Genomic DNA, 27,646 nt, shown 5'->3' on the forward strand with positions numbered 1-27,646 from the left:
GACATCGCCTCGATGCGGCGATTTTGTGTACTTCGTCGACGGGACGCGACTACTATACTAGCTCACTGTAACTTGACCAACGAGGGTGCCGTCATGATGATCGGTTAAAGATGTAATGTGCGATTTACGTTTGCCGATATTGCGAGTGCTGCGAAATGAAAGAAGAAAAAAAAATTGGAGGACGCCTAAGCTTCGCCTTTAGGAGTAGAACGCGATAGCATTCAACGATCCCCGAGTGCTTCACGCGCTTCCCGGCAACTGCAGTAAGCTTGCGTAACCGTAATGCTCACCGGGGAAACGCTGGCGGCGCATACGCTATGCACGAACTTGATTTGGGCGAGCTGATTCATCTTGAGTAAAACTTGAAGCAGCGCGAGGAAGACGAAGACAACAAAGCAAAACACACACGACAGGGCGAGCGCTGTTGTGTCTTCGTCTATTGTGTCTGTCTTCGTCTTCTTCGCGCTATGCACGATGGCGAGCTTTGTGGTTCTTTTTTTGATCGTGTGCAAGGAACCGAGGGGGCCGCGCCGCTCCTATTAAGACAGATCCCAAACGGCAGCTGGAAAACGCTATCGCGTTAAAAGAGGTTTGAGTTTCTGCGTAACAGAATCATGTTTTCTCGTATATTAAAATCACAGTCCGACGCTATCATGTTTGTAGGTTGTGTGTAAGTCGTACTTTACGATTTTTCTGACGCATTTAACTTGAGAAGTTCAATTAGTTCAGTAACTTACTGGCGCTACACGGAGGGGCTGCGTGATTGGGTATTCATTGTTCGAAATGATCATTGCCGAAAAGACGGTCGACGCAGGATTTTTTGCGACACGAGGCCCTTAACACTATCACGTCAAAAGCAGCTACGGTAATGCGTATTACAACCGTTTTAAGTATCACGGTGCCACGGGCGAGGTGTTGCAACAACGGGAACGACGCATCACGCTCCAATTGCGCCGATCACTTTGGCGCGCCAGCGGTGGCCTCGCAGAGGCTGTTGTAACCATAAAGGTGACGCCATGACCTCCAAGATTAGACCGCGCTCCGCCCGATCGCGGAGGCAGTGGGAACGCCTCGAAACGCCATCATTCTTTAGTCTTTCTTTCTCCTCCTTTTTCCTTGCGTGACGTGAAGGTTATGCAGAACCTTCACGTGGGTTCTGCAGAACCATGGGCCTCGAAAGCTTAGGTAAAAGACTGGCACGCCTCAGAGCGCTTTTAAATAACTCACCACAAAGCGTTTTTTTGCAAACTATTGTTGGTTTAGTTTTCCAGGAGGTGTTTATGTTCTGGCGTCATGACGCAGAATGTGGGAGCAGGGTATCGCGACGTTTTCGCACTCACTCAAGCTCGCTCGGTGGTCTTTTATGCTTCTTCTCGATGTCGACAGCTCGTTGAGTTGGTGACTAATCATCTCGACGTCTGAAACACCAAGGCACAGAAACATGACTCAAAGAAGTAAAATAATCGGACGTGACAACCGCTGCTTCACACGTTAAAAGCAGCGTGTTGTCTTGTCCGTGTATTCTATTTACTCGTGTCGTGTTTCCGTGCCCTGCTGCTCCACACGTTAATATGCGTTTTATCATAGCGCGGCCCGATGTGTACCAGCATAACAGACCACCGCTGATCGGCAGCAAGTATATGTGTAATAGCTAGTCTGTCAGCTGGTCAAGGCGAGCTACCATATAAGCTGGAACGTGTGATGCCAGTTGGCACGCTTTCAACGTCCGCATTGATTTTTCTCTTCCTTTTTTTCTTCCCTCCCAGGATGAAACTGTGCAAGACGTGCTGAGAGCATCTGGCAAGCTGGCTCGGATAGCCGTTCAGCGCCAATGTTGAGACACGGGCCTTTCAGCACCGCCTGCTTCAACTGCTTCACGTTGCGTCAGGCCTGTTGTCGCCACCGCGAAGCCGCACCTCGCACGGCAATGGCCAGGCTCGCGTTATGACCAACCTACGTAGCTTCCGTTCGCCTCAGTTACTTTAGTTTCTTTTCTTTCGCTTTCTTTCTTTACAACGTCGCTCCTTTTTTCTCCCTCTCTACAAGGAGGGCCTAAAGAAAAGGTTAACGGGAACAAAGAAGTTGTGGTTGCGTTTTTTGTTAGCCTAATTTCCCCGCTTTCATCTTTTTTTCTGAAGTCGCGCTCTGCCTTCGTTTCCTGTCTGCTGAGCCGCACTACCGGCTTCGTCGAAGATGTGGTTCGTCCGGAGGTGCAATGGACGGGTGCCGTCGTCATCATCATCGCCGTGCGAGTCGCTCGACGATGCTCCTTAGGACGTTCTCCTCCTCAAGATCGAAAACGGGACAAAAGAAGAAGAGGACGCGGCAATCCGTTCACGAGTGACCCCGACGCTACTCCGGGCGCGCGTATACTCTGCTGCACGGCTTCGACGCCACGCCGGTTCCGTTCTTTGTTCACTCGAGGCGCAGCGACGTCGTCCCTAGCGTTGCGGCGTCGGTGGCGTGAGGCATCCGCTTACATCCGCCGTGCCGGCAGAGAAACTCGCTGCCCCCGGCCGGTCCGTACTTCGTGCGTGTGTGTTACGCGCGCGCTGGCCGTGCCATATCTTTCGTGCGTGTGTGCGTGCGTTTTGTGTGCGTGAGAGACCGCGAAGCACCCTTCTGCCGGCGCCATGCTTCGAGTGCGCGTCCTCCGACTGCACACTTGCAAGGTGGTGCTGGTGACGTCGCTGGTGTGGTTCTGTGTGGCCGCGCTGCTGCTCATGTACTACACCGAGTGCATAGGCTCCGGCTGCCTGGCCAAGTCGAGCTCGACGGCTGAGCGGCTGCCGTCCGCCAGGTCGCTGCAGGCGCCCCGCGGCGAGTTCCGCAGCTGGATGCCCGTCGGTGAGGAGTTCCGTACTTGTCCCGTCACTCTGGCGTGGGGCATGCATGCTGTGAAAGAGTGATGCCGTGTGCTGTGTTGTACAGGGTGTCCCATCTAGCGTTAGCCAATCTGTTATAATAATAATAGAGACTTTTAGCTTGTACGCTATTCCGGTAAACGGGAGCGGTTTGGGCGGATTACCGGATGGTCGGGGCGTAAACGTGAAGCCGCCTGGTGTTGTAGAGCTCAACCAGACAAACGCATAGCTAAAACTGCAGTAACTCACCATATCCTGCTTCGCCACTCGTGCAAATTTTTGGCAGCGGCGTAATTGTGAACACGATTACGCCACTGTCGAAAATTTACGCCAGCAGCTAAGCAGAATATAGTAATTAGCTCTGTTTATGTGTGGTTGAACTTTGCGCCACCAGCTGGCGCCACCAATCTGGCCGCTCACGTTGACGCCCCCGCTAAACCGGAAAACCGCCCGCGCTTGCCCGAATACCGGACACGCTAAAAGTCTCTAGTCTCTACTGTGTCCCAGCTACCGTTAGACAAGCCGTTAAAAGAAAACAAAAACGAAGAAAAAATGCACAGTGCAGGATGCAATTACAGAACTTGTGGCGTTCGTTTGTCACAGCTCCGGCGACTGGACCCCGTAGGTCTTATAACCATATCTTGCACCGTGCCTTTCTTTTTTCTTCAGCTTTGTTTTTATAAGAGACTTTTAGCGTGTCCGGTATTCGGGCAAGCGCGGGCGGTTTTCCGGTTTAGCGGGGGCGTCAACGTGAGCGGCCAGATTGGTGGCACCAGCTGGTGGCGCAAAGTTCAACCACACAAACACAGAGCTAATTACTATATTCTGCTTAGCTGCTGGCGTAAATTTTCGACAGTGGCGTAATCGCGTTCTCAATTACGCCCCTGCCAAAATTTGCACGAGTGGCGAAGCAGGATATGGTGAGTTACTGCAGTTTTAGCTATGCGTTTGTCTGGTTGAGCTCTACAACACCAGGCGGCTTCACCGCTCCGGCCGCTCACGTTTACGCCCCGACCATCCGGTAATCCGCCCAAACCGCTCCCGTTTACTGGAATAGCGTACAAGCTAAAAGTGAGCGGTGAAGCCGCCTGGTGTTGTAGAGCTCAACCAGACAAACGCATAGCTAAAACTGCAGTAACTCACCATATCCTGCTTCGCCACTCGTGCAAATTTTGGCAGGGGCGTAATTGAGAACACGATTACGCCACTGTCGAAAATTTACGCCAGCAGCTAAGCAGAATATAGTAATTAGCTCTGTGTTTGTGTGGTTGAACTTTGCGCCACCAGCTGGTGCCACCAATCTGGCCGCTCACGTTGACGCCCCCGCTAAACCGGTAAACCGCCCGCGCTTGCCTGAATACCGGACACGCTAAAAGTCTAGTATATGCGTGAACGTGGCTTGAATCCGTGGCAAGCGCTTTGTGTTGTCGAACGTCCCCCTCTGTGTGTCTGGTCGTTCTGCCTGCGCTACAACAAAGCAGAAGATGCCTTAATTGCCAGCAAGCAAATATTGCTACCCTCAGCCCTGGTAAGGGTTAATGGTCCAAATTTATCCATCTTGTTTTGCCGACTCTGCCATATCGCAGACGCTCGCTGTATATATAGCATTGCCGTCCATCATCGTCACGGGTTACGTATGCAGGCTCAGCCGATTATCCCGCGCGGCAGGGGCCGCGAGCCACGACTGGTCAGAGCGAGTTCAGGTATATCGAATTACCTGACATATCAATTATATTTAGCACATTGGCCAAGCTTCGTCGCGGTAGCCGGGTTCGACTGCCGCACCATGTAGCTGTCGCACCGTGTTTACATTCGTTCATGAACGATTCCGACCGAGTTAGGTAAACAAGCAAACCTTGAAACTCTTGAAGGCGGAACACAGGTTGAAAGGATGAAGTTTCTTTTATTGTTAATTCACGGTCACTTTAACATTAGTACAGCCCAGTACTTTATGCAGCTCACCCTGAAGAACCATCCAGACATCGCTACAGTATCTACATTCCTGTGCTACTTTCTCATAATAATTGTTTTAAATACAGCTTTTTTCCTCGCGTTATTGAAGAGTGGAACCTGCTGGCTGACTCAATCGTGAGAAGTGACTCCCTTGATGTCTGTATTGAACGCGTCGGATCATTCATGCACAACAGCGCGCCTAGACAGTAGCACAAGTACCTCCCTCAACTTGTGTGTTGTGTATTCTTGTTCGTTAATTTAGCTGTTTTCCTTGTCCAGTGCGTTCGTTCGTATATCGTGTCGGATATGGTTGTTGAAATTATGCCCATGTATACTTATATCTTTTTTTTCCCCCACTCCTGTAATAGCCTGCAAAGGCTGTCAGTATCAATAAATAAATGAATGATTATAGGCCGGGACGAAAGCTCAGCCAAAATCTTTGCCGGCCGACGAAAGCGCCAGAACTTATGTTCCGTTATTCTATTCCCGCGTGTCTTCCTTTCGTGCCTTCACCGCGAGTTGCGTTTTGTACCTTCCGCTGCCTTCGCCTTCCGAATTAAATTAGGCGATGTATAGGTCGGCGCAGATCCGAGCGATGTTCGTCGTCAGTGGAGCATGCGTGGGATTCCTTTTCCTTTACGTTAAATGCTTAGTCGTTGCGCAACATTAATTTCTTCTTCTTTGCGCCAGAGTTCGTTATTCGGTGAACGAAGGTCTGCAGTGGAGACCTATATAATGTCGCTCCGCGCAGCCGCCGCACAGACCTGGAACAATCAAATCTGCCTTCTGCCAGGGAAATGTGCGCCATCTTTGTTTCGTCACCGGTTCACGTCTTTTGCAAGCGCCGTGCTGCCTGCATCCACTGCCTCATTGCGAAATAAATGAAATGTGTCCCGAGATCTCTTGCGCTCTCTTGAATATTCTTTTAATCGTTTTTTTTAAATTACGCTACAAGTTATATTTGGACAAAAAAAAAAAAAAGGAAAACATACCGCACTGACTAAGCCTCAAGCATACGGCCGTGAATGGTTTGGTTCACTGTAGTTTAGTCACGTTTTTGGTCCACTAGATTTTGCAAGAGGGCGCTGAAACCATTTCGTCGTCGCCGTTGAGAAAGAGGGATGTTAAGTATGACACTTTAAATGCTGCGAGACGTCGCAGTCCTGGGTGCTGCATTACTACCACCCGGAGTCTGATTTCTTAATGCCTGTCCATGACTGTCGTATATGTGTGGTTTACAAAGTTCCCTTTAGCTGTGACCAGTTCTACGTGGGGCAAACGGGGCGGTGTATCAGTCAGAGGCTAATGGCACATGAAATGCCTTTAACCGGTGGATCGCCTTCTAATCTTTCCCTACATTGCCAAGATTGTAACTGCAAGCCAGAGTTAGATGAATGCGCGATATTGTGCAGGCACAAGAATGAAGATACGCGTCTTTTGGTAGAGGCATGGCATATCTATAATGGTGGAAGTGCGTGCATGAGTCAGCCTTCGATTACTTTGCATAAAGAAGAGATTAAGTATCTTAACAGCTATCTCTCTCGTAGACCGGCACATGTACGTGACTGACACGTGGTGATACCATTCCAGAGCTTGCGCTGATGAGTTTTGACTTCTTTCTTCTTTTCGCCTCAGTGCTCCCTTCAGTTGAAAACGGCGTTCATGTTGTCCACTTCTCTTGTGTCCTGTCTGCACGCCTCACCTTTTTTTGCATAATTAATCCTTACCAACTAGCTCAGCATTCTGTCGTTCTAAATCTTAATTAATTCCGACTGACTGTTGCCTCAAGGTTTACAATTCAAGGTTTATAGTCGGATAGTCTCTGCTAGAGTCACTGTAGAGTCGTTCACACCGGGCGGTCAGGGCGTAGCCTAGCACGACGCGAAGGTCAGGCCTAGCTAGCGCGCCCCTGGTGTTTCGTTCAGATTTACCAGTACAGAAACATTTTTTTTTTCGATTTCGCACTGCAGAGCGCTTTGATTTGCCGTTGCGCCGGGCCTCTGCACGCGCTAGTGCAGGTGTAGACTGTGCAGAAATCGTGCAGGCATTTAGCGGGTTTCATATATCGTATGACACGGGCCACGGCGAAGCCAATCACGTTTATGATATTCCAAGAGTGCTGTAAGTGTTGTTGGGTCCCACGGTAGCGTTATCCCACCGCTGTCATACAGTTGTTGTGACTCGGTGCCTGAGCGGCCGTTACGGTTCCGTGGCTGGTGATGTGCCAGGTGCCAGGCGATCGAGAGATCCGGTGCGACGTCCAAGAGAGATGAGATGAGGGTTTCTTTACAAATTTACATGGTAGTGGTTCACATGTACGAGCATGAGCACTCGCGCGAGTAGGAGCACACCCGCAGAACACTCAAGATCTGCTTCTTAAGGACTTGTTTTATTGCGATAGCAAATATATGGACACTCCAGGCGCATTTTGCCGTCGCCGTGATGTTCCGTATAAAGTCCAAGGTCGATAACACCGTCGCCGCGCGTCGTATGCTCTGTGAAAGCCCGCGAGGGAAGCCGGCGATCGCGGTTCAATCTGGCGCGCGCGAAGGAGAAAGCCGAGAGCAAACGCGCCGTCTTCCGTCGCGCGAAGTGCCGTGGGATAATGGGAGGAAGGAGGGGAGGGGCGGCTTCGACTCTGCCAACAAGTGTGTACTTTGCACGGCCGGGCGCGTTCGCGCGCGCCGTATCTTGAAAGTATAGTGTTTCATACAATAATTACTAGATGGAACTCTGGCGCTAGTGTCTACGGGAGCTGCAGTGGAAGCGGTTGTACCAGCATGGGAATTATGGGAAGTACATGGATTTGCCTAAGCTTCGTCGTTCTGGCTTCAAATGGCCTTTTTACTTTGTAAACTCGTCATTTTCAACAATGTACTGCATAATAAATAATTAGATAAACATTATTAAAATTGTCAGATGGCACAGGAACTCTAGCACAGAAGACTGATACTGAAACCATTACGCCAAAAGCGCGTGCATCGACGAGTGATGTGAAATTTGTCACGGGCATGCCAGTGCCTTGAGATGCTTCGCGCGTTTCGATTTGGCCGCTTCGACAAGCTCAGTCGTTGCAATCAGTAGCGATTGTGCGTGTTTGCAGCATCTTCAGCACTTCGAAGAGTATAGATTGCTCTGAAATTTACGACAATAAAGCATCATAAACGAAGCCACAAGAACGTCTGAATCGACAAGCACGAAGATCAGACAAATCCATGTACTTCCCTTCATTCCCATGGTGGGTCAAGGATTGCAGCGTCAGAGTTCCCTCTAGTATATTGTAGGAAACTCTATGCTTGAAAGGGATCTACAGAGGGTTCACACCTTTGTGTGCGCTGTGTTCTCGCCGCTCTTGCGTTGAAGCGATAGACAGCACAAAGGTCACTTCGCATTCTGCTGCTGTCACGCTTGCTCACACCAGCATTGTTACGAACGGCTTGCATGGGTACCGACCTACAAAATTTTCCCAGCCAGCTGCAGCTGCGGAGGGGGCGAGCTTCCGAGAAGCGACCGTGGAACCCTTTCCCACCTGCTGCGGCGACTCGTATTATAGGGGCGACGATGTGTCGCATCAACACCCCCTCGGCGCCGCTATGACTAAACGCGGTCGGCGGACCAAGTATTGTTAGTGAATTCGCCGTCGCCGTCTCGGTTTCTTTGGAGCGGGGGAACTCCTGGAAGATGTTTTGCAGTGCGGTCTCACGGGCCCTATAAGTGGTCAGTCAATGAACAGACGCGGCGACCACTGTCTGCGTGGTCAGCTCTGGGATCAAAGAGTTGCCTGCTCGGGGCAGGACCCATGTCCGCGAGAACCCTCTCACCTCGATGTGGTCAGTGAAACCTGTGCGGAAGTCAGTGCATAAACCCTTTCCCTCAAAGGTGGGTTGGCTACGATGACTGGACGCTCCGTTTGGTCGAACGGCCGTTTTCCCTCACCTAGCGATCTATGGAGGACAGAGTGTATTTAAAGAGCCATTGGTGGCTCCTCGGTGTGCATTCCTCTTTCAGTCATGTTAGGCTGGTGAACTGTAATGTTCTCATGTAGATACTGTAAATAAATCCCATATTCCTCGTTCTCGATGAGAGGCAGTCCTGCCCTTCAACAGCGCCCTCAGCGGGGATAAGTTAGACGACGGAATGGACCAGCTACCATCTATTTCATGCCCGACTCCAAACATTACAACATCCAGCATTTTGCAGCCAGTGTCCGCGCTCATCGAGTGTGATGCGTTCCTGTTTGCTTCTGCACGCTGACGTCATACTTGTTAATTCACTTAGTAAGCAAATTTTTCCAAGTTTATACGGCCGATAAAACTACTATGCTTACTTCGTATAACTGTGTGTTAATTTGCTATTGAAAACGATGCTTCACCTTTCAGGTGAAATTGCGACTTTTACCCCCTTTCTCTCGTCAGCGAAATTCACTGTTCTTCTCGGCCAACCACAATCGTTGAACCGGTCGCAAAATCCCGCCCATGACGTTTCACCGTTCCACCGCACTCCACCTCCAATGTTGCACGATCGCCCCTGCGTACGAGGCAACAACGTCGTGGCACACTGGATCGACATCATTTCGATGGAAGTGTCCTCGACGTTGGCCTCTTCATCAATTAGTGGACTATTTGTGACGGTCCGCTTGTCAGGGTCAGGTTGTGGTAGGGTGGTCTTCACTGTAATCATTGCTTCCACGAAGGGCAGCGGCTGTTGTCGCCTCGAAGTGAGCTCCTTTGTTTGTCACAGGTTATGCCGGGTCCAGTGTAGTCTCGTGGCGGGCGCTCGGCTCACCCGTCAGCTCTCATCACACTAATTTAGTTGCCAGCTCCTTGCCAGTTAGATCTGGTCACACTAATTTAGTTGCCAGATCCTTGCCGGTCAGCTCTGGTCACACTAATTTAGTCGCCAGCTCCTCGGTCCTGAGAAAATGACGATCTAAGGGCCTTTCATAGCTGGACGCTCGCCGGTGAAGCATTAATCGCCGAGAAGGAATGCCGTGTATAACATTGCTAAACGCCAATCATAACAGTGTGAGTTGCCACCAGACTACCAATAGTTCCACAAGGAACATTTTTAAAATGTATGCTTTCTCATTCGTTGAGGAAAAATGCAGTGTGGAAACATGTTGACAGGGCATCAGTGGATATTTCCACGGAGTTCGTATTTCTTGAAACTTCTTATAAGTGGCTTTTCAGCAAATGAGTATGCTTTGCATGCTAGCTGGCATCAAAGTGGTGATGAAATATCACATAAAGGTTGTTAATTGAAAAGTTTATTATGCTAGCATTGCATACTACCTAGCGTGAATTTTGCAGTTATACACGTGTCCCCGAAAGGTGTTAATTATAAGCTAATCAGTAATTCTATTTTATCAACAAGTTTTTGATTGCTGCGTAGATCCTGACATGACAGTTATGGGTTGGTGAAAAGAATTGGCTGCAACCTCAGCCGACCGCCATGAACACTCATTGTGTGTGTTTTAAGTTGCGCTGTTTCAATTGTACAGAAAACTGGAAATCCATTGTTTTCACTAGGGTTAATTTTTTTTCTGTGCCATTCATAATTTAGATTTATGTATCAGCAAGCCCCCATGAAGTTTTAGAATTAAAAGAAGAAATATTCTTTTTATTGCGATAGAAATTATATGAACACTCAAGGCACATTTCTGGCATCAGCGTGATGTTCCATATAAAGACCAAGGGTGATAACATCATCTCCGTGTGCCATATGCTGTATGTGCAAGTGAAAGCGCGCGAGGGTGAGCCTGGCAGCTCAATCTCGAAGATGCAAGGGAGGAAAGCAGGGAGGAAGCGCGCTGTCTTCCGTCGCAGGCAAGGCACTGGATGGAGGGGAGGAAGGGGGGGGGGTGCGTTCTACTCTGGAGGCTGCTGCATATAGCGCAAATGCATGCGGGCTCTTTCTTGAAAGCGATCTGTGTTGGGGGCAGAGTCTAGGCCTAGAGGTGCGCCGGCAGCCAATAGCTTCGTGTGCGCTATTTTCTCGCCGCTCAGTTCACGTCAGAGGCAGCACAAAGATCAATTCGCTCGCTCCTGCTGCCGCGCTTCGTGACTCCATTGTTTTGACAGCGACTTTCCACGGTCATCGAGTTAAATATGTTCATGTTTGCTTGTGCACGCTTGACATCATGCTTGTTAATTTACTTAGTAAACACATGTTTACCCGTTTATACGGCCGATAAACTACTATCCTTACTTCGTATAGCCGTCTACTAATTTGCTATTGCAATCCATGCTTCGCTTTTCGGGCAAAATTGCAACTTTTTTTTCGTGAAACTTCTACTGCAGCAAACTGTACTGCATCTGTTGACCAAGTTCTCATGTTTATACATTACAGAGCTTGTCGAGAACCCACCAGTTTGGCCTGGGGAACGTGGCCGTGGTGTCGAGATTGGCCCTGAAGAAGAGGCACTCAAGAAAGAGAAGTTCAAGCTCAACCAGTTTAACCTCCTGGCCAGCGACCGTATTGCCCTCAACCGGTCCCTGCCCGACGTGAGACTAGAGAAGTATGAATGCCATACGTTCTGTTACCATACAGCACAGCATAGGTCACCAGAATCGGCTATACTCACATGCTCAACGATATTTTTGTAGGCTATGCACACTCCCGCTCATGTGCATTCACACTCAGTGGCTTAGCCAGGAAGTGTCTACATCCTCCCAGTCCCCGGTCAAGTATGTGTCCCTCTGAAACAAATTGGCTGGGCCACTGCTCACGCTTGTTGGCACTCGCTTGCGTTTCTACTCCTACTCAACGGTTTTCACTCGTACTCACTCGTATTCCTCCATTAACACTTGCCAGCATCCACTCGCGCTCATGTGTGCATCCTCTCCCAGTCACTGGCACTCGCTCACATACATATGCACGTCCACTCACACTTGACTGCCAGCAGTCCTACTGCATGTCCACTCGTTGATGCTGCATGCGCATTCACACCCTTCATCATCACTAACGATCTATTGCATGGTGTGAAATGAGCATGGAGTGAATAAGGGTGTACTCGTAAATGAGAATGCTGACCTATGCTGCACTGTGTGTGGTATAGAGCTGTCGACTATTAAAGGGAACACCTGTGTGCAGAGAATGTCTGGATTTTCCTCTTTCGCAAGAGTATAATTGCCTAGGTATGCAGCAGCTAACTTGCGGTAGGTAGCTCTGACTCCTTTCGACACCTGTGCTGAAAGGAGTCGGAGACCTAATTCTCACTGACGTTCCTTCCACAGCCACTTGCAGCTAAGGCACCAGCAAAGTGAGAGCTGCACATTTGAATGTTCCCCTTAACAGTGAACTCCACTGTATATTGCCACTCCCCAGGTTATTTATTTATTTATTTATTTACCCTCAAGGCCAACGGCATTACAGAGGGGAGTGGGAAAAATACAGTTGTAAAGAGAACAGCAACATACAGTGAGTTATAATAACAATTTCAAGCAGGCATGTACTTAAACAATGGCAGTTAGTGCCTCGTGAAAACACTGGTTATCACTGATTGATGCAATGTCAGTAGGAAGGTGGTTCCTCTCGATTGCTGTGCGTGGCAGAAAAGATTCAGAAAATGTTTTCATTTTATAAAATGGCATACCTACCTTATGGCGATGATCAGTGCGATGGGACATACATTGCGGTGACACAATAAATTTGTCGTGAAGAACGGTACGGTAATATATGTTAATGAAATAAATTTAAGCGGCCAAGTTTTCGATGCACAGCTAGAGACGGAAGGGAAAGTTGCCTGTAGACACACCTTGTATTGCATGAAATTCTCACGAGTCATTGACTACCATTGTTTTCTAATGCTTTTCTGAATATGCAAAATGGAGCATGTGTTCAGCTACGTTTACACCGTTTGTATGATGTCAAGTTTTATGAGCTATCACTTGAATGTACAGTTTCAGAGTGAACTTCGACACTATTGATGTCTTGGCTGTACATTTGACATGAGGGATTATGGATGATTGCTAATTGGTCTGTGTCAGCAGAAAATGCCCAATTCGCAAGCATACAGTTTTTCATTTTCATTACATTTATTTTCGTGCAGTGTAGGAATGAGGGGACAAAAAAGGATTAAACTGAATAAAAAGAAACATGTTATTGAACTAGCTTTTCCCTGTAGAGAAAAACATCAACTCGGCAGTGACAACTGTGACAAGTAGGTGTCGGCAAATGAGAACTGATGTGACTTTCAATTGGCCGCTACTTATACACGACAGAAATTCTTGACCCGTGTTTAGCATGGATGTGGCATTGCAGGCTGGTGCCATGGAAGGAATTTGAGGCGACTGAAGTAAACTCGGATAAATAGAGAGAGTATATTGACTTAAGCAGGTTTTTATACACAAGAACACTTGGCCGTCAGTATGCACAACATTGGTAGTCATGTAGAATTTAAAACAATAGATCCAAAGCCAAAACTGACCATGCAGCAGTGGAAAGGTTGCTGTAAGCCTCGAGTTGAAGACACGCTCAGCTATGGCTATAACAGCACAGCCTCGAGAGCACACTGGTTACATGGATGTGTGCAAGTAACGCAAGAATGCGTGCTTCAAAACATAAAGCGATTAGATGTTGCATGAACAGCAAACAAAGTAAAGCAAACATGTCACGCAGTGCTATCCTGTAGCTGCCGTGGCAAGACCTGTGCCCATATCCTCATATTCCTGCCCACCTCTATCACTCTCGCTTATACTTATGGGGTCTCTGCTGACAATTCGTCAAGAGCAAGTGGTGTAATCATTTCCCCTTTGTCTACAGATGCCTTGAACATGCTGGACTCTAATGGGAGGATTGGGCACTGCCAGTTAAGCCCGTTCTAGCTTTGGCAGACGTGATCCATGTGAATTCTTTCTTTATTGTTTGGTAAATAGGTTATTTCTTTTTGTCTAGTTCACCTGTCAATGCACTCAGAAGTGAAGTGCTGTGCACGTGTGCCTGCCAAAATTTTTGTCTGAGAACTACTCTTAAATGTTGCACATATCCCTACAAGGTGTCGTATCCTTCTTTTCGGTAAACTTATCTATTTTTCATCATCTATAGCTTGTACTAGAGGCACAGGCATGCCTTCCAACAGCTCTTTGCCAGTCGACTACAGCATTTCTGTTTTGTGGCAACCCAGTGTTCAAATAACCTTGAGCCTGATGTGCAAGGCAAAACACCCATATCATTTTCATGTTTGTTATCATTGCACTCGTGCAAAGTCTAGCGCTGTGCAATGTTATGTAAAAGGAGCATTTAACATGTTCCTTAAAAGCTGAATACACTGTAATGGAATTCTCCATTCTCAGAGAGTTTATTATGTGTTTGCTGAGGGGCTCCAGCTATTCAGTTAGACCTTGTATGCTAATATGTGTAGTGCATTTTGCAGTCTTTGTCAAATGGCATAAAGATACATGAATGACAGTGATGACACTTCAGCTGGATACTGTAGCACTTTCACACTTGAGTTTCAAGATAGACATATAAGCATATAGTTAAGAGGAGAAGGGAAGCAGAGAATATATTTACTGAATATTTACAATGACTTTAGCAGCTGACAAGATCGTGGTTAGCTCGCAACGTCCATGAGCGTCATCATCTTTAGACTGATCTTCAGTGTCTTCATCTTGTGACAGTGTTGATGTTGCTGCACTCTCCGCAGATGCAAAGATAAGGTGTACCCCGAGAAGCTGCCCACAACGTCTGTGGTCATTGTGTTCCACAACGAGGCTTGGTCCACCCTGCTGCGAACGGTGCACAGCGTCATAAGGACATCTCCGCGAGCGCTGCTTGAAGAGATCATCCTTGTGGATGATGCCAGTGAAAGGGGTGTGTGTTTGTTGCATGCATACTTGAAAAAAAAAAAAAAGAAAAATGGAGCTATGCAATCGGGAGTTTCTTTGGGAAGTGAAGGAGGATGAGCCAGGAGCTTGAACCAACATTTATGGGAGGGTGCATGCAGCAGAAGCAGGCGGGGGGCTTTATACAAATATTAAAGCAAAGCTTTCTTTGCGAACGTTCCCAGACTTTCCTGACTCTAGTTGCCGTCTTTCCAAATATACTCGTTTATATACACATCGAAGTTATATGAAAGTACCCACGAAGTGGCTCATATAATAAACATTGTATGCTGACCACATATGTCCAGCATTGTTCTGCATAACAAGAATGCAACTTCCTACTTAAAACCTGCACATGTAATTTCTACTCGGACATCGCTGAAGCACATCGATCTGTTAATGGAATGGTGAGTTGATTTAACCACTGAGTATTCTTCACTGGGTTTCTCGCCACTCCTCCAGAATGGGCAGGTTCTGCTACGTACATAACAGATTATAGTGTCGGTTCACAGATATCTTTAAAGCATACCTATCTTTTAGTGGAATGGTTCATTATATTCTTTAACAACAAATTCTTTAATTTCCTTTAGTTTCATTGATCTAGCCATTTGGTATGTGCCCCTAGGGATGTGCTCGTCCTTGTCCAATCCTCCAGGATGGGTATGTCCCACGATGAGAAAAAGGCACAGAACTCCTAAATTTTGTTTGATACACGTCATATTTTTCTGTGCACATACCTGTCATCGTCAGATTGTACAAATCTCCGTTAGCTGTAAAGTGTTTAATTAACCGCTTTACATATGCTTCACTTCGCATAGCTTTCAACATTGGATCTGCATGAGGTTTTTTTAGGCTTAGCATCTGCCAGAAGTTCGAAATAAGGACATAGAGAGGTACACTGTTCGTATTTTGTTAGTCAGTCTGTCAGGCATTTCTCAGCCGAACCTTTACTTTTTACCTAAATATTATTTATGTATTTATTTGTACATACTGCAGCGCAATAAGTGCTATAGCAGGAATGTGTTAACAGAGGGAAATTATACACAGAAAGATATGATACATTGATGAGGGTGACTTGCTAGGGCCATTAATCTTGGATGACAGATACAAAACCTTGGGATGAGCATGAGCGAATAGACCCAGGTACGGAACTACACACTCTTCTATGGAACGAGGGCAAAATCTGAATTTAAACATATTAGTGCGTGCAAAGTAGGGTATCAAGTTCAAGTTGTGATGTTATCTCGTTGATGACTGTGGCGTGAGGTTAGTATAGTTGCTTTTTGAAAGTTTAACTGAAGAATTGACGATGCTGTGCAAGAAATCTAATGATGCTATGAGTTAAGTTCAAGGAAAGAAGTGCAGAAGAGGGTGAAAAGTCACGATCATAAAGGTGAGATATAAATGTTAGTTTCTTTTTAATTGCGTCTAGCCTGTTAATCTCGTACTGCTTATAAGGGTTCCAAACAACAGATGCATAGCCGACAGCAGGATGGATTAGCGATTTATGTAACAGTAGCTTAGCATCCTTTGGAGAGTTGGATAGTGTATGACGTAGGTAACCTAATTTTTTTAGTGCTTTGCTACAAATGTAATCAATATGATTGGACCATGATATGTTATGCATAAAAATGATACCACGATACTTATACTCAGATACCCTACACACAGCATGGTTATTGAAGGAGTAATGAAAACGAGAAAATATTTTGCAGGAGGACATAGGGACGGTTTTATCAAAGTTAATGTTCATTTGCCAGGTGTTGCACCAAGTGCAAAACCTAGCAAATGACTCTTGGAGACGGTAATGATCTTAGAACAGTTAATAACTTCATATAAAACACAATCATCAGCATAAAGATGAATGTTAGTAGAGATGTTAGCAGGCAAATCACTTATGTAAATTAAAAGAAGCAGTGGCCCAAGAATGGAGCCTTGGGGCACTCCAGATGTCACATCAATAGCAGTAGAGTCGGTTGAGCTGCAAGAGACAAACTGGGAATGAAGTGAAAGAAAGCTTGAAAATCCAGTTAACTAGTTCAGGATCATTTAGTACAACGTTAAGTTTAGCAAGGACTTTAGACTGTAATACTGTGTCAAATGCTTTAAAGAAGTCTAGATAATGAGCAACACGAGAACAAGGTGAAAGCAGGAGTCAACAATTCGACAAGTGGACAAAGGGAAGTCCATGGAGACAGTGTCAGCCTGGTTGTCAACGTCAATGTTAAGGAAAATGTCATGCCTAAACTCAATGGTGTTGTCATACTAAAACCGGGCCTAAACCCATGCTGTATGTTAGATAACAGACGATGTGAGTTCAGGAAAAGCACTATGTGTTTATGAATGATACATTCTATGATTTTGCGTGACTGTGATGTTATTGAAATCGGTCTGTAGACTGCCTATCACCAAATTTATAAAGAGGAAGCACTTTAGCTAACTTCCATGAGGAAGGAACACTGGTAGATGATAAGGATTTGTTGAATATGACCATCAGATATCTTCATGACCACAAGGAATAGCAAACCAAGAATATATTGTGTACACCATCCGGGCCGGTGCATTTCTTGGTATCCAAGTTTAAAACGAGGTCAGAATACCTTCAAATACGGACTGAAAATACTTGTTGAAAGCATCCGATATCACTGACTGATCACTGATGATGCCTTTGTCAATTTTGAATGAAGTGGGTGAAGCACCGTGCGGTAATATAGCAGACCAAAATTTACAAGGGTTAGTTCTTAACAGATCAGGTAGTTGAACACGAAAGAAGAAATTTTTGGCCGTTTGCAATTTCAAATTAAGTTAATATTTTACCTTGTAAAACCTGTCCATGGTTATGGAATCGTTGGTTCGTTTAGAGTGCCAAAGCCTACGGACACGATGAGATAAATTCAAGGTGTTGTGAGTGATCCAGGGAAGGTTAGCATTACTTTTCTTAGTTTTAATGGGCACAAATAATTGGATACATGACTTGACAAGATCCTCAAGGTAATTAACAAGACAATTTGCATCCTGTCTGTCTCATAGAGAGCAAAACATATCGAAATGGTCAGCTAAGATATCAGTAATGGAATTGTTGTCCGTATGAGGGAAGTCAGGGAAACTAGTAAATGTATAGGGTGATTTGGAGGTTGGACAAGAGAGCGATAACAAAGCACCTTTATGATGTGAGAGTCCTCGAATTACTTCACCAGAGAAGTCATTTTTCGCTAGATCAATGCTCAAGAAAACCAAGTCGAGGATGGACTTTAGCCTAGTTGCACTAGAAACAACTAGATTGAGCCCGAAGGACAAGTAAATGTTGATTAATTCATTACATATTGCTACGTCACAACCTTTTGTATTTAGTGATAGCCAGTGGATGCCAGGAGCGTTAAAATCACCCATGTAGATAAATTGTGATGAAGCAATGTTAGTTAGGGAAATTAAATTTGCAATAGCATGAAGGACATTAAGGGAAGAATCAAGCGGACGATATATGACACTAATTACAATACGCTCATTAGTATTCAAGAAAATTTTACACCACACGGTTTCTATATCCGAGGGCAAGGGCAAAACTGAGAAACGAAGATCCGAATGGATAAGAAGTATGATGCCGCCGCCAGTGCCATGGATCCTGTCTAGGCGCACTGCTATAAAACTGCATGGAGTAAACTCTGAGTCATAAATATTACTATGTAGCTATGACTCAGTGAAGCCTATAACATGACGGGAATAAATAGAAATAAGAGGCAGTAAGTCTGGAAGTTTTTTAATACTGTGAGTGTTAATGTTCCAAGCGATGAGGTTATCGAGATGTCCTAAATGATTTCAGGTAGTGAATGAGCCAGGAGTCGAAGACACAGGCACGCAAGGCAATGGTTGAATAGATATTTTTATTAATGTGTTTAAACTGTCATCTCAATTATAATGAGCCTTGTCAATGAATGCATGATCGTATCTTAGGTTTACGACAGAGCCATTGTTACGAATCCCATATTTTTTTCCAGACAGATCTAATCCTTGCAGAGAAGTCTTCTGTAATGAATAAGTTTGAGCCCTTAAGTTTACAACTGTTTTTTAGAACCGCAGTTTTGTCGTTGAAGTCGGAAAGTCATAGAATAATAGCATGAGTGTGACCGGCACGTTCTATGCCAAGCCTATTGACACATTCAATGTGAGGACATTGTTAGATCTCAACACCACCAAGGGTGTTAACTGAACGTTTGCCATGTGTCAAACCACCGCACCTCCTATCCAGACGTCAATGCGGCGTGGACGACAACTAAAAGTGCTCACGCCACCATTACCTGGAAACCGGAGAAAAGGATGAACGGGAGGGAACCATGACAATGAATGGATAGGCACATTTAATTAGACGAGTCAAATCGGCACCCATCCCTCCGCACTTATCCAGCCGTCAGGACACAGTCTAAACCGGCTGTTGCAGGGTTCCACAAAAGGACCTCGGCCGTCCTTCACCTGGCAGACGGAGTGAAGAAGAAAGACAGCGTGTAAACTGGCTGTTGCAGGGTTCCAGGAAAGCCCTCAGCCCGCCCATCACCTGGCAGACTGAAAGAAGAAAGTGGGGCGGGGGCAACGACATAACAAACTAGGTGTCGCCGAGTGATTTCCTTCTACAGATTCCAAACCAGTTTCTTCGAGGCGGAGTTACTGTGGGTTATGGATGGCACGGGCATAGCATTGCAACAGAGTTGACGACGGTGATTTGCTGCTGGACAGTCTTCAGTTTCCCTAGTCGACTTGCCTAGGGAAGAGAACAGGATTAAAAGCGGAGACTTTTCGAGAGTGAGGACAGAGGGCCCTGATGTGAACAGAGACGTTTAACTTGCTCCTGCATGGAGTGGGCTTCTGCACTGGCGCCGTGTAACTAAGCAAATAAACCCTTTTGCCTTTATTTTCTACAGCTTGACATCGTAATCGATGGGCTTGGTGGATTCCATGCCATGAATGCCACCCTAGCTGTAACAACAGATAATCTTCAAGGTCCCTTTAAGTACAGACGTAATGTTGAACAACAGCATGGCATCATTTTCATGGGGGTTTTCCAAAATACCGTACAAGATTATTTCTTCGAGAATGATTTTCTAGGTCATCATGTTTTAAGACCAGCTTGGTAATTTGAGAAGATAAGGAGTTGATTTCTGCACGTGGTTATCTGCACGTGGTTATCTGCACGTGGTTATCTGCACGTGGTTATCTGCACATGGTTATCTGCAAGTGGTTATCGAGGTTAAGTTATCTGAGCAGGGAAGGAGATGTACAAATAAGGAAAATGTGTACAGTGAAAAAAAAATGTTTGGTCATGGCTGGTGTTCTTAATGTTATGTACGAATGCTGCCAGTAAAATGATACCTTGTGACATGTGTCACTTTGTCACTTGTTGCTAGCAGTAAACACTGGCATTTACCCTTGATCTTGCTTTGTTCTTATGCTTATATCTTGGCCACTGAGTATGGCTGCAGATACCCCTTGCCATCTGATTCTGAAGTGCATATAAAGTTATTAAAAGAAGTTGTACTATCTTTTGCAGAACATCTGGGAAGGAAGCTTGAAGACTATGTTGTCAAGCTTGAAGTGCCTGTTAAGGTATGTGAAAACATTTTCTCCCACCCGTTTTCGTTTCCCCATTCTCGTAACATGTAGTACAATAGGTGTATAATGTACAAATAATGAACCCAGCCCGTAATACAATATTCATATTTTGTATGCTGTTGTGGATTGTAAGGGACTTAAAAACAAAACTGGAATTTGTTTGCTAAAACCGTAGGCAATGTATGCCACCTTTGCATGCGGTTCAGTATTGATGATGGCATTCTGCAGTATCCAGTACATTCTGTCCAAGAAGTGTACTGTATTCAAGGAGGCTTTCGTTTGAGACACTAGCTATTTCAAAGCAGTTGGTATAACTGCAGTTTACTGGTTCCAAGTGCTCACCAGTGTCTGTCTGTTTTAATATCACTCAAGCCTTGTGGACGAAGCTCTCACCTGCAGACAGTCCTATAGTGTCAGTGCCATTATCCACAAGAATGTACTGCTAGCATCATGATTTGGCCATCTGTTACAGAGGAGTAGATACCACATGGCTGCATGAATATTTGCATTTAATACATAATGCCTCTGTACTACATCAGTTTTCTGATGTATTGTCATTTCTTTGCCCAACTACAAGTGTTAACTTCTTTTTCTAACAGCTTTTTGTGTGCTTGTGCACTGCTCCGTTGATTTATTGGTGACCTTTTGCACAATGTTTCATCATATCCATGTCCAATAACCATGAGTTGAAGCTCCATGCTACATGATGGCAACATGTAAAATGGGTATCACGGGCCTCTGCACTCATGTGACAATCGTGCACGCTTGGCGCCCTGTGGTGTGCCTGCAACATGATGAAGCTGCTGTAATCTTACATATCTACTGTTGCACCACTTTAATCCTCAATAAGTAAACATTAGTGTGACTGTTGTAAGTGGGCTCTTCTGTAATTATGTTGGTGCGTACAGTTAGCAACATAGGGAAGATATGACGAAATGCCGATTTTTTGTGTGGAATTGCTTTTTTTAATTTTAATTGTGGTTAATATATGCACAAAACAGAACTTGCAGGGCAAGTAGCGACACTTTGAACCTGCTACATGCACGATTGGGGATGTCATGAAGCCAAGTTCCAGCTTTCCGAAACAGTTCAGAATGATAAACATGGCTCACATCACTGTTTGAAGCTTCAGAGTGCCATGAGTGTTACCAAACTTGCGTGACAGGGTGCCACAACAGATTTTTGTTGCCTACCCATTGGTTTAAACAGTTTTGCAAAAAGGTATATAATCACGGCTCTAACACATTTCCACCTTCATATCACGGCATTGTTTCTCTTCTTCATGGTATCAGTCCTCTCATTTGCCTTGGATAGCCATACAGACACTCGTGAACCGTGGGCAGTTAGCATATCTGTGCTTGTACATGTAGTTGCAGGAATGATGCAAGGGCTGAAAATTATTTGGAGAAACATCACCATGGCGTGCGATAGTGGTAACTCGGATGTTTGATCTATATGTGTGATGACATACTGGCCATAAAAAAGTAAAAAAGACTGGTGGGGGGGGTCTTGAAATCTTTCTGTTAAGTTCAGCATAGAATGAGATGTCAATGTCTTTTCATGGCGTAGGTCATGCGAACAGGAAAACGTTCGGGCCTCATTCGTGCCAGGCTCCTGGGAGCGGCTGCGGTTAAAGGCCAAGTCATCACATTCCTGGATGCCCACTGCGAGTGCACGCATCACTGGCTGGAGCCACTGCTGGCACGCATTGCCGAGGACAGGTATGGAGCCCAAACTTTTTATGGCGCTACAAATACTACAGAGCGTTGCATTAATAGAAGCGCCAGGTATACACGGCTCTTCCAGCTAGACCACTGGCTCGTTTCCTTTAGAGTTTGGCACAGAGGTAGTATATTGCAGTGGGTTCAGTTTTATACTGCATCAATGCAACTCAAAAATGTCGATTTTGCCGCAGCAAAGCAGTGGCGTTATTATTATTGTTATTATTTCACTGTCCTGGAAAGCCAAAAGCTTCAAATTAACCGAAATTTTTGTTGAACTTTTTTGGATTCTGTGGTTTCAATATGCACTGAAAACATAGCAGGCCAACTAAAACATTGAAAACATAGATTAATTTCAAAAGAACTGCTTTTTGACCTAGTTGGTCCTTACTGAAACACATAATTGCCACAAAGACTCCACACGTGTGTATTTGCCTATTTGTTGGTGGGTCTGCAGCCTAAATAACTCAATTGGAAGTGCCGCTAGTGCTGTCAACTATTTGTCTGCTTTCTTGTGCGTCTTTTTTGCGGCAATGATGTCTTTCATTGATTTATTTGAAATAAAGAGAAATTAAACTTTTGTCAGAGTTTGAATTATCACAAGCCCACAGTATCTAAAACAAGCATATTGCTACAGCAAAGACTTTGTCCTGCGTTTTATAGATGCAAAGTATTTATTAACCAAATAGATACACAGGCAACAATTTTACATTTTAGCCCTTGCACTGAGAGCCCCAGTTGGTCCTGCATTTGCAGGTGTTAAGATTTGCTGCCAACATATTACTTTGACGAGCTTTGGTGATTGTGGACCTGGTCGGCATATCGAGCATCGATTATTGTTGACCGCTCACTCACCCATTCTCTCTCAGGACTAGAGTGGTGTGCCCTGTGATCGACGTGATAAGTGATGAGACATTTGAGTACATTTCCGCTTCGGACATGACCTGGGGCGGCTTCAACTGGAAGCTCAACTTCCGCTGGTACCGGGTGCCACAGCGAGAGGTTGATCGCAGAGGTGGAGACCGCACGCTACCTATCAGGTATGTCGCTCCTTTTGGTGTATACAGCGGCCAGCTGAAACAGAAGGTATTGTAATCATTGCACTGGCGTGATGTGCTGCTATAAGCTACCCTTTGTGTCAGCAGCACACCATCGCCTGCAGTGGTATGCAGTGCGCTGCATGTTGCCTTGTTTCCTACATCCTTTACTGTAGATGGCAGTTATGATATCTATATATTAAGAGCTACTGCGCATGCTCACACATGGAGCAGAGTTGTGCAGAGGTCCACTATTTTGCGTGCAAAATAAAGTGCTCCTAAAGTGTCCCCGATAGAGCAGGGACACTAGAGCAGTGTTGCCATCTTGGTGGATTTTCTGCCAGACCTAGTGAACTGCATCAGTTTCACGGAAAAAGTATAGTTCTAGTGGACCTTTTTAGTGGAACATAAAATAACTTTTAGCAGATTGCACTTTTTGAGCAAATTTTAGCACATGATAGTGCATTTTTAGCTAATTTGAGAAAAGTGGAATTGAGGATGGTGGCGCAGCTCTCGTTAAAAAAGTTTCAATTTCAGCGGTAAGTGTGAGCAGCATATCTGAAAGTAAACCTCGCCATGCATCACCTTGTACAAGAATTGCCGTCATAGAAAGTGAATGAACGAGCATCACGAGTGTAGTGAGGGCGTTAACGACGCAGAACTTTTGGTAAATACCCATTCTAGCAGACTTCGCTCTCTCAATACTGGTACTGTTACCCGACTAGAATGCTGAAGCTGAACAATAGTTCAGCCACATGAATGCGTTGAAAACAAAGCTCCAAAACAAGCTTGCCCCAGCACAGTGGCTTATTATGGTCATCGTAGGTGGGTTGAGCAGACTGAAAGGAGGGGTGCCTTGACTACGAGCTTCCAGAGAGAGTTATCTGTCTCATTGGCTGCACTCACTATGACTAGAAGGAGTGAGTGAGGCATTAAGTTCAACAGGAGCTGCAAGTCAGTCGGAACATTTGGTCTACCAAATAGAAGACCAAGGCCCACATACTGACAACAACCAACTAGCAATCATGTTTTGACACTTGCACGTATCTGTGCCTGCACCAAAAAACATAAGTGCTGCAGTCATAGAACAAAGATAATTGTTGGGAAAAAAATTACTACACCATCTTGTGTACTTCTGCAAAAGTGTGAAATTTCCTTCTAATCAGTGCTAACATTCAACATTAATTCAGCCACCATTTGAATTCTATACGCATGCAAGCAGCACAGCCATATCTCTCATTTGTAATTATTTACACTTGCTTTCATACTTCTCTTGTGTTAAGCTACTCTCATGGCTGTTGGAATTTTCTTGCTATATTTAGTATCTACACTTTCCTTTATTGTAGGTTTTCAAACAAAAATATATGTTAGCAGATAATTTAGTGGATTGCTAAAAGAATTTGCAGATTCTGGCAGACTTCAGGACCTTTTTGGTGGAATTCTTGACAACCAAGGTGGCAACATTGCACTTGAGGACCATTTTTTTATGAACTAAAGACATATGAGCTTTGTTTGATTTCTTCTCAACAAATAGAAATATTCATTGCCCACATTGAGGCAGAATGCAGAATTCATTGCTGCACACAGTGCAGTGGCATCAAAACACACACAAATTGGCAATCCTGAGTGAGTAAAAAAAAAAAAATGTGTTTATCGGAACCGAATCAAGGAAGAGTAATTTGGAAGCGGCTGTCTGTACATTGGTCATTAAAAAATGAAAAGTGCCAATCTGTGATGATGGCAGTGATGCTGCCATCACCAATTTTCTTTATCTGAGCTTTAGTCTTGGCTTCTCCATGTTGTGTGGTTACTTTGTGAAGCATGTGACTGCACTCAGTGAATGGACTAGTGCAAGCAGCATATGGAAAACAAACTCGCAACTCTGTTCCCTGTAGCAGCGTATACATTATAACTCTAGATTGTGATTTGATGCAGTGCGACCTATGCGATGTGAAGGCAACCTCGAACAGCTGGCACATCTCTATCTTGTGTTTGTGACTCACTTAAATACCCAGTTTCGTTCTGGCTTTTGTTGTCCTACCAGTGACATTAACATCACTGCGATTTAGCTCGCTTTCAAATGCGGTGTTATAATTGTATTTTACTGGTAACTGATTAACTTGCACAAAGCTGACACTGCCACAATCTGTGATATCACGGGGAACTTGTGCAGGCATGTGAAAGTCGTGTTGGTGCCCATCTTTTGATTTTGCTTCCATTTCTGGTTTACGACACCTCAGCTCAGGGAGCTGGCCTATTCAAAAACTTTAGTTGTGTAATCTGTTAATCTAGGTTAACCTCATATTTCTTCTAAGTTACCCCTTAAGGTATAAAAATTGTGTATCTTTGCTGCTGCCACATTATGGTTAATAATGAGTTGATAATAATGATGAGAAGCTGTCATAAGTATGGCAGAAGTTTGTTTTTGAGCTGGCAGTACCTGAAGCAACATTATGCATGCAGCAATTCACTATGGATGGACATTCGTATGGGAGACACACTCCCATGTACATGTGTGACAGACATCATTTCATTCGGCATGTTTCTTTCTCTTGCAAAAACTTGAACCAGACTAACATTTTTGTTTGTGAATCTTGGTGTGAAACTGTATAGAATTAAAGGACCATTAATGGATTGCAAAAGTTGATGTAACTAACTTAGGCAGTGTAAAGTATTCTGTATCGATGGTGGGAGCGGCCCGCTACGTTCTGACGCGCATTTTACGCAAATGGACATGGTATGATATGGTAAAACTTGCATCAGCAAGTTTTACCATATCGTGATCATAGCGTGATCACCAAGATATTTTAGTTGCACTGTGCTATCACACAACGTCTGAGCTTGGCAATTTGTGTGGTGTTCAGTGTGCGTGCTGGCTCGGAGAATGTATCTGTGGACATACTTTGAAGGCCACAGCAAGCCATAGTGTGCATAGATGGCAATGCATGCATCGCAAAGAAGTTGTTCTTAAGAGGGAGACCCACTTAGGAGCTCCTATTTAAACACGTAGGAATGGAGAAATTGTTTTTTTAAGGCAATCAGAGTATTGATTTTAAAACAAAAGCTTATAATTTAGTGACTGTAGGAAGCAGATCCTTTTTTTGGCCATCAGGTATTTTAAGAAAAATTAAAAATTTAAACGAACTCAGTTGTCAAGTTTACAGCTCCTTCACTCGGCAATGAAGACCAATATTTCAATTCTCTAAACTGCATCTAATAATAGTACATCGAAAATGGACAACATTGATGTATTAAACATGGATCTGAAATATACCACTAATTTGTGAGCAAGTCTTTTGCAACATCCTCGTAAACATTGTAACAGTTTCATATGAGCTGTATATTTATGTATTTGATTTGTCCGCTTGAGATGATCTCAGAAATGCATTGGTATCTGTTTTTGGTGAAGAGTGACTGATATGTAAACTTTGTGCTTCTGTTACTTTCTTTTTTTTTCAGGCTTCGTAACATATAAGAGGCGATAAATCAAAATTCTGCTTCCTAGAGCTGCTAGAAATTAACTTTATCTAAAATGCAACAAATTAAAATGCAACAAATTTCATTCAAATTGCGCCAGCGCTTACCTTGTGAAAAAGCATTCTTTTGTTCTTAGATGTTTTTCAATATGGAAATCAGAGATGCCTCGAGCTAAGGCTTCCTCTTAAGAGGAAGCTTTAGATCAGGTGCTCCTATCTAAATACATGTAAAAGGAGAATTCGTTTTTCTTGGCAACCACTGCACCAAATCTGACGAGGTTTGTTGCATTTAAAAGAAAAACATAAATTCTAGTGACTCTTGGTTTCGAATTTTTGAGTTAGGTCGTCAATTTTTTATTAAAAATTGACAAAAATAGAAAATTTTCAAAAAACGAAACTATCAAGTTTACAGCTATGTAACTCAACAACTAAAAATGATAATGCAATTCTGTGAATTGCATCTAATAGTACATCTAAAGCGGACAAAATTGATATGTTACACATGAATATGAAAAGAGTTTAGCAATATGGAAATACACGTTTTGCAGAACCCTTGTAACCAATGTAACAAATTCACGTAAGATGTAAAATGACATATCGAATTTGTCTGCTTTGAATGATCTAATGGATGCCGTTTACAGAACTGCGACATCAGTTCTTGATGCAGAGCTATAAATTTAACTTCATGCTTCTATTTTTTTCATACTGTCGAATTTTTGAAAATTTTTTAAACAAAATTCAAGCCCTAAATTGAAATTCCGCTTCCAACAGTCATTAGAATTTAACTTTCTTTCTCAAATTCAACAAATTTCATTAAAATCGGTCGAGGGGTTATTTCAGAAAAACGTTTTTGGCATTTTTCATGTATTTGAATAGGCCGCGTCGGAGTTGGGCTTGAGCTAAAGCTTCCTCTTAAGATGAAGGCATTGTTTGCTGTGAGAGAGCCTGTTTCTACCGCTGTGAATGTGCTCAAAGCCAGGTGATTGGCTGATGACCCACCATGTTGGACCAGAGGCTGCGGCATTCCACGCTGCTGGGCATGAGATCACAGGTTCAATTCCTTGTCGCAGCTGCCGCACTATAATGGTGGCAGAATGCAAAAACACTTGTGAGTACCATGCTTTGAGCACATGTCAGGGTGTTCAAAATAAATCTGAAGCCCTCCACTTC

At 44.6% G+C, this 27,646-nt stretch overlaps 1 protein-coding gene across 1 annotated transcript in view; it reads left to right on the forward strand.

Moving 5' to 3' along the window:
• The window catches only part of Pgant5 (polypeptide N-acetylgalactosaminyltransferase 5), a 388,718-nt gene that overhangs the window by 349,786 nt on the left and 11,286 nt on the right, over positions 1 to 27,646 (forward strand). The window contains exons 5-10 of the mRNA XM_075682004.1: positions 1,767 to 2,847; positions 11,166 to 11,334; positions 14,464 to 14,630; positions 20,181 to 20,236; positions 21,812 to 21,963; positions 22,833 to 23,003. Of these exons, the coding sequence (XP_075538119.1) occupies positions 2,634 to 2,847; positions 11,166 to 11,334; positions 14,464 to 14,630; positions 20,181 to 20,236; positions 21,812 to 21,963; positions 22,833 to 23,003 (929 nt within the window). The 5' untranslated portion in view covers positions 1,767 to 2,633. The remainder of the gene's footprint in view (positions 1 to 1,766; positions 2,848 to 11,165; positions 11,335 to 14,463; positions 14,631 to 20,180; positions 20,237 to 21,811; positions 21,964 to 22,832; positions 23,004 to 27,646) is intronic.

This window comes from Dermacentor variabilis, chromosome 2, assembly GCF_050947875.1.
Source record: "Dermacentor variabilis isolate Ectoservices chromosome 2, ASM5094787v1, whole genome shotgun sequence".
Classification (NCBI taxonomy): Eukaryota; Metazoa; Arthropoda; class Arachnida; order Ixodida; family Ixodidae; genus Dermacentor; species Dermacentor variabilis.